The 16,921-nt window shown below is 40.0% G+C and overlaps 1 protein-coding gene across 1 annotated transcript; it reads right to left on the reverse strand.

Moving 5' to 3' along the window:
• Window positions 1-339: 339 nt before the first annotated feature.
• On the reverse strand, window positions 340-3,213 carry LOC134291935 (uncharacterized). Its single transcript, XM_062860403.1, has one exon. The coding sequence runs from the start codon at window positions 3,211-3,213 to the stop codon at window positions 340-342; it is 2,874 nt and encodes a 957-aa protein (XP_062716387.1).
• Between the last annotated feature and the right edge of the window lie 13,708 nt (window positions 3,214-16,921).

A 16,921-nucleotide genomic window follows, 5' to 3' on the forward strand; every position in this document is an offset into this window, starting at 1 on the left:
GAAAATTTCAAAAATAACGAACGATCCTTTGCCGTTTTATATGCTGATTCAATGAGCAGCAAATCAGCCTCCAGCGACTTCAGAAAGTTTGCTATTTCCGCCCAGGATGGTCGCGGACTACCCATCGGGAATCGAAATTGTGCGGTATTTACTATCTCACACATTTCGATGCTTAGGTCCGATGGCACAAATAGCACCGCTGATGAACAAACAAACGGTGAACGACCGGGATACAATAGACACGCGGTACCGTTTTTCTATACAGCACCAACTGATAGCAAATTAAGAACGGACTACGAAGAATACATTTCGTGCGTCTATACTCGACGGCAGATGCGATCAAACTGGCAGCTCCTCCTCCGTAGAAAGAATCTGCTCAATTTCTCCTGGCCAAGATGATTCCGGCTGTTTGAGGAAAGCCGGTCCTTGGAACCACCTGTTCTCCGTCTTGATGTCCGGTCCAGTTCCCCATTTCGTCGCGTCATCAGCAACATTCTCCTTTGTAGGTACTTTTCGCCACTCGTTGACGTCTGTCATCGAAAGAATTTCTCCGACTCTGAAGCCAACATATTGATTGTATCGCCGCTGGTCTGACCGAATCCAAGCGATAACGGTATTGGAATCAGACCACAGGACACGCTTCGTCACAGGCAATGCGTGCATTGCTATTATGTTGTTGAGCAAACGGCATCCCAGAACTGCAGCCTGGAGTTCGAGACGGGGAATCGATAGCATCTTCAGCGGTGCAACTTTAGATTTCGCTCCTACAAGACTAACAGCAGGACCTTCTGGTGTATCCACCCGGAAAAATACCGCGCATGAGTACGCGGACTGGCTTGCATCGACGAACGCGTGAACCTGCAAATTGGTATAGCTGTTTTCTTCAGCTCCGCTGAGGTAGCATCGAGGAACGCGGAGGGTGCTCAGCTTCGGGATGAGTCCAACCCATTTCTTCCACTGCATCAAAACCTTTTCAGGAATCGGGTCATCCCAGCCTATTCCTGTCGCCCATATGTCCTGCATCATAGTGCGTCCATGAATCAGGAAGAACGAAATCAATCCCAAAGGGTCAAAAAAGCTCATGACTGTACGCAAAACCTCTCGTTTCGTGGGCACATACGACAGATCAAGAACATGCAGTAGATTGTCTCTAAGAGAAACAGAGAAAGTGAAAGTATCACTGGCAGGAATCCACTTCATGCCCAGTACGGATTCAATCCGCTCATTTTTCTCCACACAAATATCTTTCTCTGCTTCCGGTGATTCTTCGCCGACCCGTGCAGCTATCGTCGCTTCGTTGGACAAGAAGTTGCGGATTTCGAAACCGCCCTCAGCATGTATAGCCTTCACCTGCTTCCCGATCTTTACCGCTTCTTCGACCGTTCCGAAGCTATCCAGGTAATCGTCTACATAATGCCGATGGACGATGGCATCTGCTGCCCGTGGATGCTTCGCTTCGAAATCACTGGCGTTCATATTTTTTATATATTGAGCACTACTTGGTGAACAAGCAGCTCCGAAGATGGCCACATCCATCACGTATGTCACCGGCTCTAGTTGCGGATTTTCTCGGAACAGGAATCTTTGGAATTGCCGATCTTGTGGACGGATGAAAATGCGATGAAACATTTCTTTGATGACACCAGTTAGAGCGAACTGGTACAATCGAAACTTCCCAATAACCGCTGGTAGAGATGTCAGATAATCTGGCCCTTTAAGCAGCGCTGAATTGAGCGAAATTCCATCAACCTTGGCCGCAGCATCCCAGATCATCCGCAACTTATCCGGCTTTTTCGGGTTCATGACAATTCCCAATGGTAAGTACCAGCATTGGTCTGCATCGGTAGTAGATAATTCGTCATGCGTTGCTTTGTGCGCATACTGTTTCAACTCGTAGTCTCGCACCTGCTGTCTGAAGCGTTCGTATAGTGTTGAATCCTGGTTTAGTCGCCTTTCCAGACTGCACATCCTTTTATACGCCATTCCGTAGCTGTTCGGGAATCGTACATCATCTACCTTCCACAGGAGCCCCGTCTCGAAGGCGCGGCCGATTCTTTTAGTTGTTGCCTGCAGCAGCATTCTCGCCCGTTCGTCATCCTTGGACTCCAAACGTGTAGTAGGATGCGTTACGCCGCTATTGTCTAGAGTGATGTAGTCACGAACCAACTGGTTGAGTTCTGACTCTTGATCGGTCCATCCTCCAAAATGAAGCCCACACACGACCGTCGGTGCTGGCGTTGCCGCGCATCCGTAGATGCTCCACCCGATGCGGCTCTTGGCGGCTATCGGTACAACCCACCTTCCTTCTCTGATTTTCAGCGGTACGGTGAGCTTCAAGTTGTCAAGACCAATCAAGAGTTTTGGTGACACGTTCTCGTAACTTTGTATTGGTAGACCTCGAAGATGTGGGTAACGGCTATACATTTCTTCGTAATTTACCGTCTGCGACGGAAGTAGCAGTCCACCCACCGTACGAACGTTCATTAGTTGGTACTGCTTCGTCGATCCCTCGGCAGAAATCTCAGCGCTGATTCGTCTCGAATTTGGTTCGCTTCGCTTTATATTACCGGTCCACTGCAAATTTAACGGTTCTGTGGCTCCCGTCAGCCCAAGTTGATCGGCCACGGTGTCCTCCAACAGCGTGATCTTGGACCCTTCATCCACGAAAGCGTAGACGTTCACCTCGCAGCCTTTCCCATTTAACGTGACAGGAATGATTCTGAACAGAGGTCCCGATTCACTCAAATGGCTCGTTGAGACCGCTGTGTGAACAGCTGCTGACGGAGAATGTAACAGATAATGATGTTTCAGTCGACAATCGTTTATACCACATTCCTTAGCGGTTTTGCATGGCCATCTGCCATGGAAGTTCAAACATGACCGGCATATACCGCTCTGCTGCACCACGTTCAATCTTCCTCCGATGTCCATCGATTTGAACTGGCTGCATTCCGCTACCCGATGTCCTTCCGCCTTGCAGACTGCACAGGGTTTCTTCGGAGTCCGGGTGCTCGGAGGACTGCTTTTAGTTGATTCGCTATCTGATGACAAAATGGGCTCCATATGTGCCTGCACAAATGCTCGTTCCCTATTCTTCTGATTTTGTCCCGGAACCTTCTCGAAGCTAGGAAAATCGTCTGCCACGTCATATGCGAGCTCCACCAACGTTGACATGAACTGTCCGAAAGTGCTCAGGTCCACGTCGAGCCGCATACTCTTGAATGCGGACCACTTCAGCTTGTAGTCGACAGGCAATTTCCCAACCAGATCATGTAGCAATGATCACACCAAAAATCGATTGAGGATTTCAGCAAAATTTTGCTGAATTTTGCCGAGCTTAAGGCTTCAGCAAAAATTTTGCTGAAATTCAGCAAAATTTTGCTGATTTGTTCAGCAAACTCTGCTGATCACCAGTACCGTTTTGCTGAAATTCAGCAAATTTTGCTGAAAGTTCAGCAAAAAATTTTGCTGGACCCTTCAGCTCGGCAAAATTCAGCAAAATATTGCTGAAAGCGTTTAGTGTGATGGGTTAGTTAAATGTGCCTGATGTCCAGCATTCTTTATGTGTTGCACCAGGTTATCCACAACCAGGCCGAACTCTATTATTCCATCCAAGTCGTTGATTCTTAGGGAAGGAAGTCGACGAAGTCGCTCCATCAGTGAACGGATAAGCGTTTCTGGTCGCCCATACCGCATCTCCAAAGTACGGATCACGTGTGGAACACTGGCAGGGCAAAGTAATCTGCTGCGAACTGCTTCGAGTGCTGGTCCTTTTAAGCAACGTTGAAGACGAATCAAGTTTTCGTCCTCGGAAAATCCGCATGTGGATGTTGACCGGCGAAAGTTGCTTATCCAAATCGGCCACTCTTCTGGATTACCCGAAAAAGTAGGTAAATCTTTACCCATCACCTGTCTGGCAGCCAGTTGCCGGTTCGTTGGACCATCCACGTAATCTTCGCTGCAGTTTTCATCACCACCAGATGGTGCACTCCTCGGAATCGGTTGTCCTCTTCTTTTTTCTACTGCTTCCTCACTTTGACCGGTTGCCGCTTGATTATCCCGTTCGTCAACCGTCCTCCTGTTATCGGTACCAAGAGGACACGATGGCCGCACACTAGCACTTTGGTCTTCATCACTATAGCCAGTCCCGTTTTCAGTCGATCTCATTTCACTTAAACGGCGTTCACTTACCCCTCTTTCTCGAGCCACAATACGATCCCGGGTTCCGAAACCATCAACGCAATCGATTTCACAGAATAACAGTTTTTGATTTTGTTTTCCAGTACTGGTTTGAATTCTGGAAGGTCCCCCCACTTTCAGTTGCTCAAACTCATCAACGAAATGTCGTTTAGCGAAGTCATTCGTACGAGCTTGCTGATCTTTGATTGCCTGACTAACCAATGTACGTGTGGGGACAATTGGAGACGAGACTACATTATTGGGCGTTGTTAGAGGGGGGTGATCTAAACTCCTAGCGGCCCTAATATTCGCTACTGCGTGGGGGTTAGTTTTCTCTTCGAGGAATACTTGCTTTGGATCACCGGTAGGGTCGTCTGCTGATATAAACTCCTTCTTTGATCCTGCTGTCTGCGGGGTCGACTTCGTTAACCAGTCCTCCACGAAGTCCTTCGAGCCGATATCCGTGCCGATCAAACTGCCGCGGCTGCTACCGTATTCGGAAGCCTGCCGGATTAACTTGACCTTCTCTTCCTCGGACTGCCTTCGGATTGCCATTTGTTGTTTTCGGTATTCACGTTCGAATTCCATTTTCTTCTTCAGGGCGGCCTTTGCTTCAACGATCCGTTTCGCCTCGATTGCCAACTCCCTCTCGCGCAATTCTTCCTCGAGCTTTCTTTCGAGGTCCTGAAGTTCCTTCTCTGCTGATAGCTCTTCTTCTCGGATTTTCTGCTGCTCTTCCACGGCCTTCAGCTCCAGCTCCAGTCGCATTCGGGCACTAGACGTTGTACTGAGCTCGCCTTTCTTCGTCTTCCAGCTGGTTTTGCTACCGGTTGACGATTTCGCTCCTACTTTCTTCGATGGTACAGTTAGGTTATCCGGAGCAGAGATTGGTACTTTGGGTTTCGCACCTTTTTTATTCGGGTCCGTCGGATCCATCGCGTCTTGTCCAAGAGCAAGATATTCGGTAGTAACACTTTTAGGGGGTTCACAGGATGCACATTTCCAACCTCGATCCTGAACTGTGGCATCAACCTGAGCGCAGGAATAATGATGCCATTCATGACAGACATCGCAGGCCACCATGTCGTCGTGTTCGTCGGGCTTAGTGCATGCCTTACAATGCCGCGGCACCTGTGAATCGTTCCCTTTATCCGCCATTGTTCTGCGGTGATAAAATTCTAAAGAATGTTGTGATACTGATTTCTTTTAGCGTCCCACAGAAAACTCGTAGGTTGTGTCGGGAACAGCTTTAGCTGCAAGGTTTATTTTGATTTTAGTTTTTCCTGTTCTTAGATTTTACAAATTGATACTTACAATTTTATCAGTCTTCCTTTTATCAATTCCTTTAGATTTATCAATATTAGACAAAGTTTGTAGGTATACTGTAATAAATTTTCATTAGGGTACAAATTCAATAGATTTTAAGTTCACACTTACATTAGTTTTTATAATTCTCTTGCATCAAATGTACATACTAGATTTAAGTGAAATAAATGGATCTCAGATATATTTCCTTTATGGTTCTATCACTATCAATTTTTACTTTTTAGCTTAGAAACCACACAGTCATTGCTTCTGACGTTTTCCCAATCACTGACGTGTCTCCCCTACTGACGTTTCTCGCATGATGGTTCGTCATATTCGTAGTTGCCCTATGGTAGTTTCTGGCGGTTACGCACCGAGGGGTACTCGTCGTCACAATTTGAATTCTTTCATTTTTTTTTTCAATTGAATATTTTAGAAAATTCCTCCGTGAATTACTCCAAGAATTGCTCATCGAGATCTTCCAAGAATATTTCCATAAATTCATTAAGAAGCTGCTCCAGAACTTGTAATAAGAAATTCTCTTATATTCATAGAGTTTTTACAGGAATTTCTGTCAACATTTCTAAACGACGGGCTTGGTGGTTCAGTGGCTACCGCTTCTGATTCGTATGCAGAAGGTACCGGGTTCAATCTTTGGTCCGCCCCTTCCCTCCTACTTTTTATCTATCTACTTTCTCTTGTCTACATATACAACTACACACAACCTATTATCTATAAATATAACCCTAAACCCCCAATCCATGGATCGCTTTACCGACCATGATTCCCAGATCTCACATCCTACACACTTAAAAATTTTGAAATTTACACATGACGTAAACCATCAATGTGCGTAAACATTTCATGACTGAATGGCAAATAGGACTCAATTTTACATCTATTCTGTAAGTTCGAGTTCGTTGCACAAGATGTCAACAAACCTGTGTGACCAGGTACGTAGAAACAGTTTCACATTTATTCAATAACTCACAACTCGGTTACATAGCCGAGAGGTACAGTCCGTGCCTCTCAATCAGCGGACCAGTGTTCGAATCCAGTTCAATATTTTACTTTGGCATGTTTTATCTGTCGTTTGTTATTAAGTTTAGTGGTTGCTAGACGCTAAGAACAATCAAGTTTTATTTTGGAGTGTAAGGACTTGGCCGGCGCCGTTATTTATCGGAAAATGTATGCACTTTGAGAATGATTGAAGTGACCGTCTCCCAGCTCTCTTAGCCTCTTATTCAGTTAGATCTCTCTATGTGGAGCGGATCTGGTGTGATGGTTAGAACACTTCACTATCACGCCGAGGACCTGGGATCGAATCCCACTCCCGACAAACTCACAAAATGTGAGTTAAGCGTGGGTCCCGAGATGAACTAGCCTAGGGCTAAAAATCTCGTTAATACAGATAAAAAAAAAGTTAGATCTCAGTGCAATTCTTTCCCATTCAGGTTAATCACGGAGGAGCTACCATTGACATGCACAGCCAGTATGTAAAGCTAGGCTAAGCTAAAATCTTTCCTTTCTATGCATCACTCATCTAACTGCCCCATGAGGTGAGACCTTGACCATTTCGGATCAACAAACTGTGTGGGGACATCCCCGTACGATTGCGACGGCACGGTTGGTTGATAATGGTAATTAATTACCGACGATGAGCACCTACAATAATGCTTGGTTACCGCGTTGTTTGCGTATGCGTGTCGTTTGTTCGATGGCGTTATGCCCCAGAAACAAGCTGCGACATTGTTGACTCTTATGTGGTTGAACTTACTGGAAGTTGTTATTGATGCTCCAGCACCACTCAATCAAGACCAGCCAGTCAGTGGCACAGGTGGCCAATTTCAACTGTCTCGAGCAACTAAGCACCTCCTCGGGTGCGTAGGCACCCAATGAGAGTTGGCATACCGACCGACCGACCAACCAGCCAACCGACATCACAAGAGTTTATAATCTGTTGGTTTTAAACAGTTCCAGACAGACTGGTCCGGAGTCCAGCGAGCGAGGGCCAAGAAGATTAATACACAATGAACCAGTCGTCGTCGTCCCCGACTCCCATGTGTGTTTGTTCAAAACTAAGCGTAAAGTGTTCCGGATTGTACACTCCTCGTCGTCGTCGTCGTCGTCCCAGACCGGAACAATCTCCGGAGTAACCATGTGTGTACGTATGCCTCGTCGCCCGCACCGTACCATCATGGTGTCTTGATTTATGGACTCGAACTAATCTGCTTAGCTACCGGGTTTTCCGGGAAACTTTCGGAATCGGTTTCATCGTTGTTCGGCAGCGGCGGCGGCAGCAATGAGTAATGAGATTGTGGCTGCACTCTGTGGAGTTGTCTCGAGGTCGGAAGCTTCTCTAACTATTGTGCGATAGTTTAGAACGAGGTAGACTAAATACGACGACGACGACGACGACGACACTAGTGTGATTATTTCGGGATTATGAACTTGGGTGGTCTGATGGATCACCTGGTTGGATTGAAACGATGCCAGCTGCTACTTGTTGAATTCGTCTATTTAAAGCGGTCAAATGGTGTCAGATATGAGGAATGCGTTGGTTTGTCCGCCAATTGGCGTAACTATAAACAACAATTTCAAAACTTCAAAACACTTTTTATTCTTGATTCTTTAACGATCCTAGAAAAGTTTTTCTTGAGGAAATCCTGGAGGAATTGCGCAAATACATTCATGAATTAAGGAGGAATTTCTGTATGAACATCTGTTGAGACTTTCAGATGAATTCTTAAAGATTTTCGTGAAAGAACTGCGGAATGGAATCATGGAGAAACTTCAGAAGTTGATCATGGTAGAACTTTTAGACAAATTCCTAAAATACTTAGTCGGGCCAGGAAACACTAAGTCAATAATCACGTTTCACTCACTCACATACACGTAATAATGTTTATCCTCTCTTGTAATCGGGTTGCTTCTCATTCTCTTTGCTTATCTGCAATTCTTCTCAGGTAAAACCTTGTGTTAGACATTGGATTGCATTCGTTCTCGGCGCGCTATGCTCACCCTTACGACGTTCCCACTAGTTTGATATTTTATTATGTACATCGTAATCATCACAACGCGATTGTGAATAATTGTGATTTTCCATTATTGAATATGCGACCCACTAGAGGATTTCTTGAGAAACGTCTGCAAAATTTTCTGTTGAATTTCTGCAAAATCTCTGGAGCAGTTTTCGAATGATTTAAAGAGATGATTTTCAAAAAACTCTCAATGCACTTCCCAGAGTAATTTTTTCAAAATATTATGGTGAAGTTGTTAAAGGAACTCTTAAAACAATTTATCAAGAAGTCCTCCAAATATGATTAATACAGCGTCTACTACTTGGAAAAATGAAGAAAAAGCTTGTAAAATTCAGAGAATTTCTTGAATACTCAAGGAAATTTGGAAACGATATGACATGCATCGGTTGACAACGAGATTCCAGACAGTACTCTGGAAATGCTGGAAATTCATTGCTTGAAAGCATTTATAAATTTACCAATACATGAACAAGCCTTGGGTAAAACGTCTGATATTGAAATTGTTGTTTTGGATGAAAATGTTGACCAGATTTCAATATTGTTTATTGGCACCTCTAGAATTATTTTTTAAAATAATTTTCTAAAAGTAAATTAAGTGAAATTTTTAGAAATTTTTAGAAATATTCCGAAACTATTTCCTAGCGATTTTGTCGAAATGGTGTCAGCTTGAAGATTTTTTTAAAATAAAAACCAAGGTTCTTCGATAGCTTTCTGACTAATTTAGAAAAGTTAGAAAACTATGTCTAGAGGCTTCCTGTCACTATGGTTATGTTTATCAGCTTTGATTTTTTTAATTTTTAGAATTTTGGATTTTTTAATTTCCGGATTTTAAGATTTTTGTATTTTTGGATTTTTGGATTTTTTGGGTTTTTGTGTAGGATTTGGAAGAACTTTCAAAAAAATATGATGAATTACTACAGAAATTTGCAGATGAATTACTGGAGACGTTCAGATATTTGGAAGACGTATCTGAAAATAAACTTCCGAAAAAATCATGGAATAATTGGTAAATAAACACGTTCAATACCGAATTGCCTGATCAGTTCTTTTTTGACGAATATGGATCAGCAGAACTTTCCGATAGTTTCCATAACCGATTTCACTGAGCCTCAGTACACCAATTGTCAAATCTAGTGCAAAAGGTAAACTACCCATTTTTGATGTGTTCAGCTGTTCTGAATTCGTCAAACAATTACCGAAGTCGGAATTCAAAATTAAGTGTGAATGGCTATGATTTTTCTTCTAACATTATTTTTAGCAAAATTTCAAAAAAAAAAAAATAGCGGAAACCCTGACAAACTTGCAGCAGAATTCTTGGAATAATATCAGTCTCACTTATCCCTTAAATTCATTCAAATTCAACAATTTGCTGTTTTACATCCGTTGCAGGAGAAATGCCCAGGTAAATGGCTGACAATTGCTCTTAGTAACTCTTAAATTACCATGGCTATTTGGTATGTTCGTAATACTGGATCAGTTCGTAATACTTATCATGAAGTTTATGTGGTCGTTCTTAGGTAATTACAGAGGATTTTTTTACAGGAATTCAGGAAAAGTTTACTGGAGAAATTTCTAAAAAAAATCTGGAGCCATTCCTGAAGAAATTTATGGAGAATTCCGGCAGCTGTTGAGGGAGTTATGCTTACAATTTCTGAACGAATTCTGGAGAAATTCCTAGAGGAAGTTTTGAAGCACTTTGCAAAGAACATACTGGAGCAATCTCTGCAGAAGTTTTTGTCAGATTTTTGACTTTGAAGAAATTCTAATAAAATTTAAGAAAAAAAAATCTTGAGAAAATTCTGCAGGATTTATTTGAAGAATTTGTTTAGGATATTCTGAAAAAATATTGAAAGAATGATGTGGAAACCCGGGTAGAGCTTAATGGCAATAGAATGGCAAATTTTATCATTAAAACAGAATGTTTGAATGGCAAAATGTGTTATTTGTTTGTTTGAAATAAGAGTTAAAATAACAAAAATAATAACAAAATTTTGGTAGCAGAAAAACTTAAAAATAACTTATTTTACCATTGTAATAACAAAGTAATGGTAAAGCATGCGGATTAAATTGAAGAACAAAATAAGTTATTAATGAGATATTGATAACAAAATAAGACCCAAATTAACTGTTATCGGTGAATAACAAAATATGACATTCTTGAGTTATTGATAACAGAATAAGAACAAATTTAGCTGTTTATGTGGCGATCAAAATAATGGTAGGTTTAGTTGTTCAAATTCAATTTTAATGAATGAATGAAGTGGTCGAATTGAAAAGTTATGCTTGAAATATACAATATAATAGTTAATGGTATATTAAGAGTAAAATATGTTATGGTGCCTAATGTTTATAAATAATTTATCACAATATAAAAATAATGGCAAATTTAGCTAGGAATGTAAATTATGTTATTGTTTTGATATTTTATACAATTCATTATAAAAGGTGCTAAATTGCAAGTTTTACCATGATAGTAATTTTTGTTATTGATGTGTTATTTAGCATTATTCATGAATAACATATCAATGACAAGATTTGCTATGATTGTATATTTTGCTATTGATTTGCCATTTTAAGTTTTTCATAATAACAGAAGAATGGCAAAACGAGATATGATGGCAAAACCAGTTATTATTTTGTCCTTTGTTTGCCATTAGCCTCTACCCGGGAATTCCTGATATAGGGTCTGGGACCATTTGGGCAGGAGCACCTATTTTGGGCACTTGTCGCTGTAGCTCAGTTAATTTTCAGCCAACTAACTTAATTTTTGGAATACGGTTAGATACGCACAGTACCTAGCCATGTACAAAATTCCATATAAATTGGTTTGAAATTGACTGAGTTATAGAAGCAAGTGCCCAAAATAGGTGCTCCTGCCCAAATGGTCCCAGACCCTAGGTTGTGTAGGATTTTCTGTTGCAATGAATGGATAAATTCTAAGGGAATTTGCTGAGGGTTCATTTTTTCGAAAAATTTCATGAAATATTCCCGTTAAAAATGTTAAACAATGCCTGACAATTGCTCCAATTTTTGATCATAAAAACATCTCATGAGATTTTCCGCTACTATGTTTTTAACTATGTTGTATAGTAATTCCTGCCTTGACTGCTGCTGTTCCTGGGGTTGGTGATGCCTCCCGCCACCCCATGCAACAACAACGGCAGCAACAGTGCTGCTGATAAAACAAAACAAAAAGCCGTTCGTTGGATCACTAATCGGTAATAAATCAATAACTTTTTCCACAAGCATCCAATCGTTTTGCGGTCTTCGAAGGAAAGTTTCATAAATGATTTTTCTTCAAAAAGCGTTGATCAATTTGAATTAAGGACATAAGGGTCGCCCCTCTGGGATTTTTTGTTTGAAAATGTAAGTTTTCCCATAGTAAATCGTATGAAAACTTTGAACCGCTTGCGCTAAATTATAGTTTCACCGATTGCGCTGAAATTTTGTACAGTTCATATGGGACCTAAATGGGATCTAAAAAGTCGACTGGAGCGAGGATTTATTTTTGCCATACAAGCGTGTCCCATACTACTGGTCATATAACTCAGCTTGGTTGGGAAGGATTTGAGGCCAACTCTGAGTTCAATAGCTTTCAAAAACCCCCCCATGACGAAGAGAACAAAAATGCCGAAAATACACAATTTCCCCTATATGAGAATAAATATGAAAAAAAAATTCGAAAAATTTCCTGGCACGATGTTTTTTTGCCATTCTGAAATAAATAATTGTTTAATTGAATTTTTACAAATATCAAGCAGAAAAAACAACTTGAGCTTTATCCAAAGAAATTATTGGGTAAGCTCTCCGAGGATTTAAGTGAAGTACTTCTGGAGAAATTTTTGAAGAAGCTTCTGGCGAAATTCTTAGTACAATTCGTAGAAACTTCATGGGAAAGCATTTAAAAAGATTTTCTTGGAATATCTGAAGATATTTTTCGCCGGGACTTACATTAGAAATGACCGTTTTCTAGAAAAAAAAAAACTTCAAGCAACTCCTGCAAGCTCTTATTTATTCTTGTTGCAGAAAATCTTGCCACGATAACTGAAGCAGTTTCTGTAGACATTTCCAGAAAAAAAAAACTAAAGAGATTTCTGAAGGAATTCCCGATGTTTTTGAACTGATTTCTGGCGCTGTCAAAAATAAGCTATGCTTAAAATTTGCGAATTTCTTTAACGTTTGAGAAATATTTCAAAGAATTCTGTCAAAAGTTCTTCCGAAGAATGCTCCAAGAATACTTCAACAATTCCTCTAAAAATTTCACCAGAAATATATTTTTTATATCTTTTTAATAAAAAAAATATTTCTGGCGAAATTTTTGGAGGAATTGTTGAAGTATTCTGAGAGCATTTTTCGGAAGAATTTTTGTCAGAATTATTTTAAATATTCTTAAGACTTTAAAGAAATTCTAGGAAATCAAATGGGGAAAATTTTCGATTATTTTGCTACGAGAGTTCCTGCAGGAATTATTGCGATAACTTGTTCCGGAATTTAAGGAACAATAAAAGAATAATGATAGCAGAATTTCCAGGAGAAAGTTGTGTAGGATTTTCTGTTGCAATTTTTATATCAATTCAGGGGGTAACTTTTTGAGAATCTTATTAAAGAAATTCATGAGATTTTCTATAAAATTGTAAATTACAAGAATAATATACTTTACTGGGGGTTTTGCGGAGATATTTGTGTTAAAAGTTTGTGATAAATTGCAGAAGAAAGCTTGGGTAGATTCCTGTAGTTATTAATGTAGGTTTACTTTAAATCATTTCTTAGAGATATTAGACATTTTCTTGGAGATATGTTTTGAGAAACTGGCCAAAAAATTCCTGACAGCTTTTTTTAAATTTCAGGAGCTCTGAAGCAATTAACGTCGAAAATTACAAAAAATCATTATAATTGGAGAAACTTTGGAAAAAAAAAACAATGTATAGGATTGTTTTTTGTAGTAGCTGCTGGATTTAAAGCAGTAATGCCTTAAAGAAATTCTAGGATTTTTTTGGGAAAATTTCCGGAGAAATTTCTCGATAAATAACCGTTGATATCAAATTATAAGTTATAATAAAAATGCGTGATTCAGTTAAAGACGCCTCTCTTGTACTTTCAGCTTCGATTTTAATTTTTTTTTTCAAAAATTCTATAATAGTCTGTTTTACACTGATCTTTGTAAAGCCTGTATCCGCAATATTTGGGACACAGATATACGGCTACAGCTCTGTAATGAATCGGTAAAATTGGCCAAATAATTGACTGAGAACTCTTCTGTGTATGTTTATTATTTATGCAAAATTTCATAAAAATCGATGCATTACTTTTAACTGTGGATGAAAAACAACCAGACGTGGTTTTAAGTATTTTGTACAATCATGACCAATTCTCATTCGCATAATAGATGGTTATTTTACGCCACAGTTCAAAATTATGTGATGATAATTATGAAATTTCGTTAGCAATTATGAAACTTATAGAGACACTTTTTTGCAAAATTTCATCAACTTTGATCAATTGGTTTGAAAACTGCTGGTGTTGATAGGGGTGAGTGTTAGTGAAAATTGTTCGTGTTTTTCATATGCAATGTTTGCCTATGCATAACTTTTTAATTTCTCTGCCAATTTTCATGAAGGGTACACAGAGGGTAGCTGATTATGTGTTTATCATGCCTGCCAAATTTGATGATTTTTGGTATAGTACTTTCAATAGTACAATCGATACAATAAAGGGTGCTGACTAATTGCTCTCTCCTCTCCTCTTCTTGACGTAACGTCCTCACTGGGACAAAGCCTGCTTCTCAGATTAGTGTTCAATGAGCACTTCCACAGTTTTTAACTGAGAGCTTCCTCTGCCAATGACCATTTTGCATGTGTATATCGTGTGGCAGGCACGAAGATACTCTATGCCCAAGGAAGTCAAGGAAATTTCCTTTACGAAAAGATCCTGGACCGACCGGGAATTGAACCCGTCACCCTCAGCATGGTCATGCTGAATACCCGTGCGTTTACCGCCTCGGCTATATGGGCCCAATTGCTCTCTGAGGGGCTAAAATCACGTTCAGTCCCAATACATGTGTTGACTATAAAATGGTTGGTAATGCATCGATTTTTTGAAATTTTTCTCATGCAACAAGTGTAGATTGAGAGGTTTGTATTCAAAATTTCAGCCATTGCCTTTGCTAAATTCAAAAGTTACAGTGCTGACAAGCAAAACTAGGGACTGTACAAAATTCAATGGCGCACATATTACTCTTTCATTGCTACAACAAAAAGTACTGCACCGATTCACATAAAATTTTGTAGGTGAAATGAACACATCTTAAGATGTTATAAGGCCAAATTTGAGTAGTTTCAATGTGTCTATTGCAGAGTTACAGTTGTATTTCTGTGTCCCGATTATTGCGGATACAGGCTTTATTTATCTGTTCCCTTAACTTACCAGTGCTTCTATGAAGATTTTTTTAATAAACATCGTATTACCCTTTACTTTTCCAAACACAACTATTTTCCAACTCGGGAAGCAACCTAACTCATTATCGTTTTCCATAAATCCTTAAAATTCCTACGCAGTAATTATTTATGGATCAGCCCTCGAACGTCATAAGAACGAAAAGAAGCTCGAGGGAAAGACACGAGAAGGTACACCACCTGATTCCGGGCTTAGTGCATGTTCCTCCTTCCCCAATCCAATCACGTTGTTGGTGGTGTTGCTTCCGTCAGAACAACATTGCAGCAGCGCAGGAAGACGGCCGGCAGTCTATTGTGGATGTGGACATTACACACTTGGAACACGGGAACATGAAGGAAGGCCACCCTGATCGAGTTAATATACTTGGATGTTAGGGTGCAACTATTTTGTTCAAGTGATTGACATTTCTGAATTATTATTATTATTGGGTATGATGTGCAAAAACATGAATTCACCTGATTACACCTGATTAACGATGAAACTAAGAAAATTTGAATAAAAAGCTTTCGCCTCGTTCAAAATGAACATTTTGGAAATCATTTTTATATTTTTTCCCTTTTTTCATCATTTTGTGCCTAAATATTTGGTAAATATTAAAAAAAAAACAACAGCTTATGCAATTTAAAAAAAATATGTTTAATTACTTTGGGTTATTCTTATCAGGCATCAGATTCAGCGGGGTCAATGTATTTAAAAAATAATTGAAGTCTTCAAATGATAATGACATTTGTGTCAGAAAATGAAATGGTTAAAAAAATAAAAAAATATATAAAAAGTTTTAAAGCCAAACACTTCTCAGTGTAATAAAAACAAATGTAGATATATTATGTTAGTTCTGTTTTTCTTAACCCCGCATGGAATTCCTCAGTTTTTAACTAAGGGCCATACGCCTGCAGTCACGATATTTAAGGAGTTTTCCTATTAAAAAAACATCTAAAATTAAGTCCCACCCTATTCTACCTCCCTAGAAGCTGTAGTCCATTCGGGGTGGCCGTCTCCAAGAGGAATAATTATAATCGTTCCATAAGTAAGGGATAATAGTTTCCCTTCCTTGTAGGCTGTTCGGCTGTTTGGTCGATCCTGGTCCGTTAGGGAGATAATTACTGCTGGCTCGATAGATGGATATGGGTATGTTTCGTGCCTGCTGGTTTTCTTGCTTCCAGGTGAAAGACGTTCTGTTGCTCTTATTATGTTGTTGGACTCCTTCGACGACGAAGACGATGACGATGTTGATCGTCATCTAAGAAGCCTCCACCCTCGGTCTAGGCGGTGGGGATTGCTGCATCCATCCATCGGAATGTTGAGCAGGCTATCCGGATTCCGGAAGATTAAATTTCAATTTCTTCGTTGTTAAGTCTGCTTGATTGCGAAGCTAAGGAATATATTTTATTGGATATATGCGCTTGAGCCGACTTCTGGGTCGTATTCATTAGGGAGGAGTTTATTAGAACGTTGGATGGATCGCTATGGGGATTCATATTTTCATTGGATATAAATCCCAGCTTCGGCTGGGAAGATTTCCTGGAGGTTTTGTATAAGTTTTTCCTACATCTTGGAGTATTAGTGTAACCAATTAAACTTAGCATTAAGGAGTGGTTTGATTTTCATGGAAATTATTTAAAATATGCATGCCCAACTGGATATTAAGGATGACTAATTTCCGAAGGGCTTTACCTTCATAGAAACCAACCAGATCTTATCTTAGGGTTTCTGTTGGAAGGAAACCTCTTACGTCAGTCATGAACGTGTTCGTTGAATTCAGTATGAACTTAAGCGTATTAATTATCTTTTATGCATTTCGAAATGGGATTTTTAAGACAATATTTACGATGCATTTATCGAACCCATTTGCTCAATGTTCCATGCGCTCCATGTTGAGCAATGCATTGCGTCCCACATTTGCTGTTCCCGATAAAGTATCCATTTCAAAGCCGCTCTTCCGC

This window comes from Aedes albopictus, chromosome 1, assembly GCF_035046485.1.
Source record: "Aedes albopictus strain Foshan chromosome 1, AalbF5, whole genome shotgun sequence".
Taxonomy (NCBI): domain Eukaryota; kingdom Metazoa; phylum Arthropoda; class Insecta; order Diptera; family Culicidae; genus Aedes; species Aedes albopictus.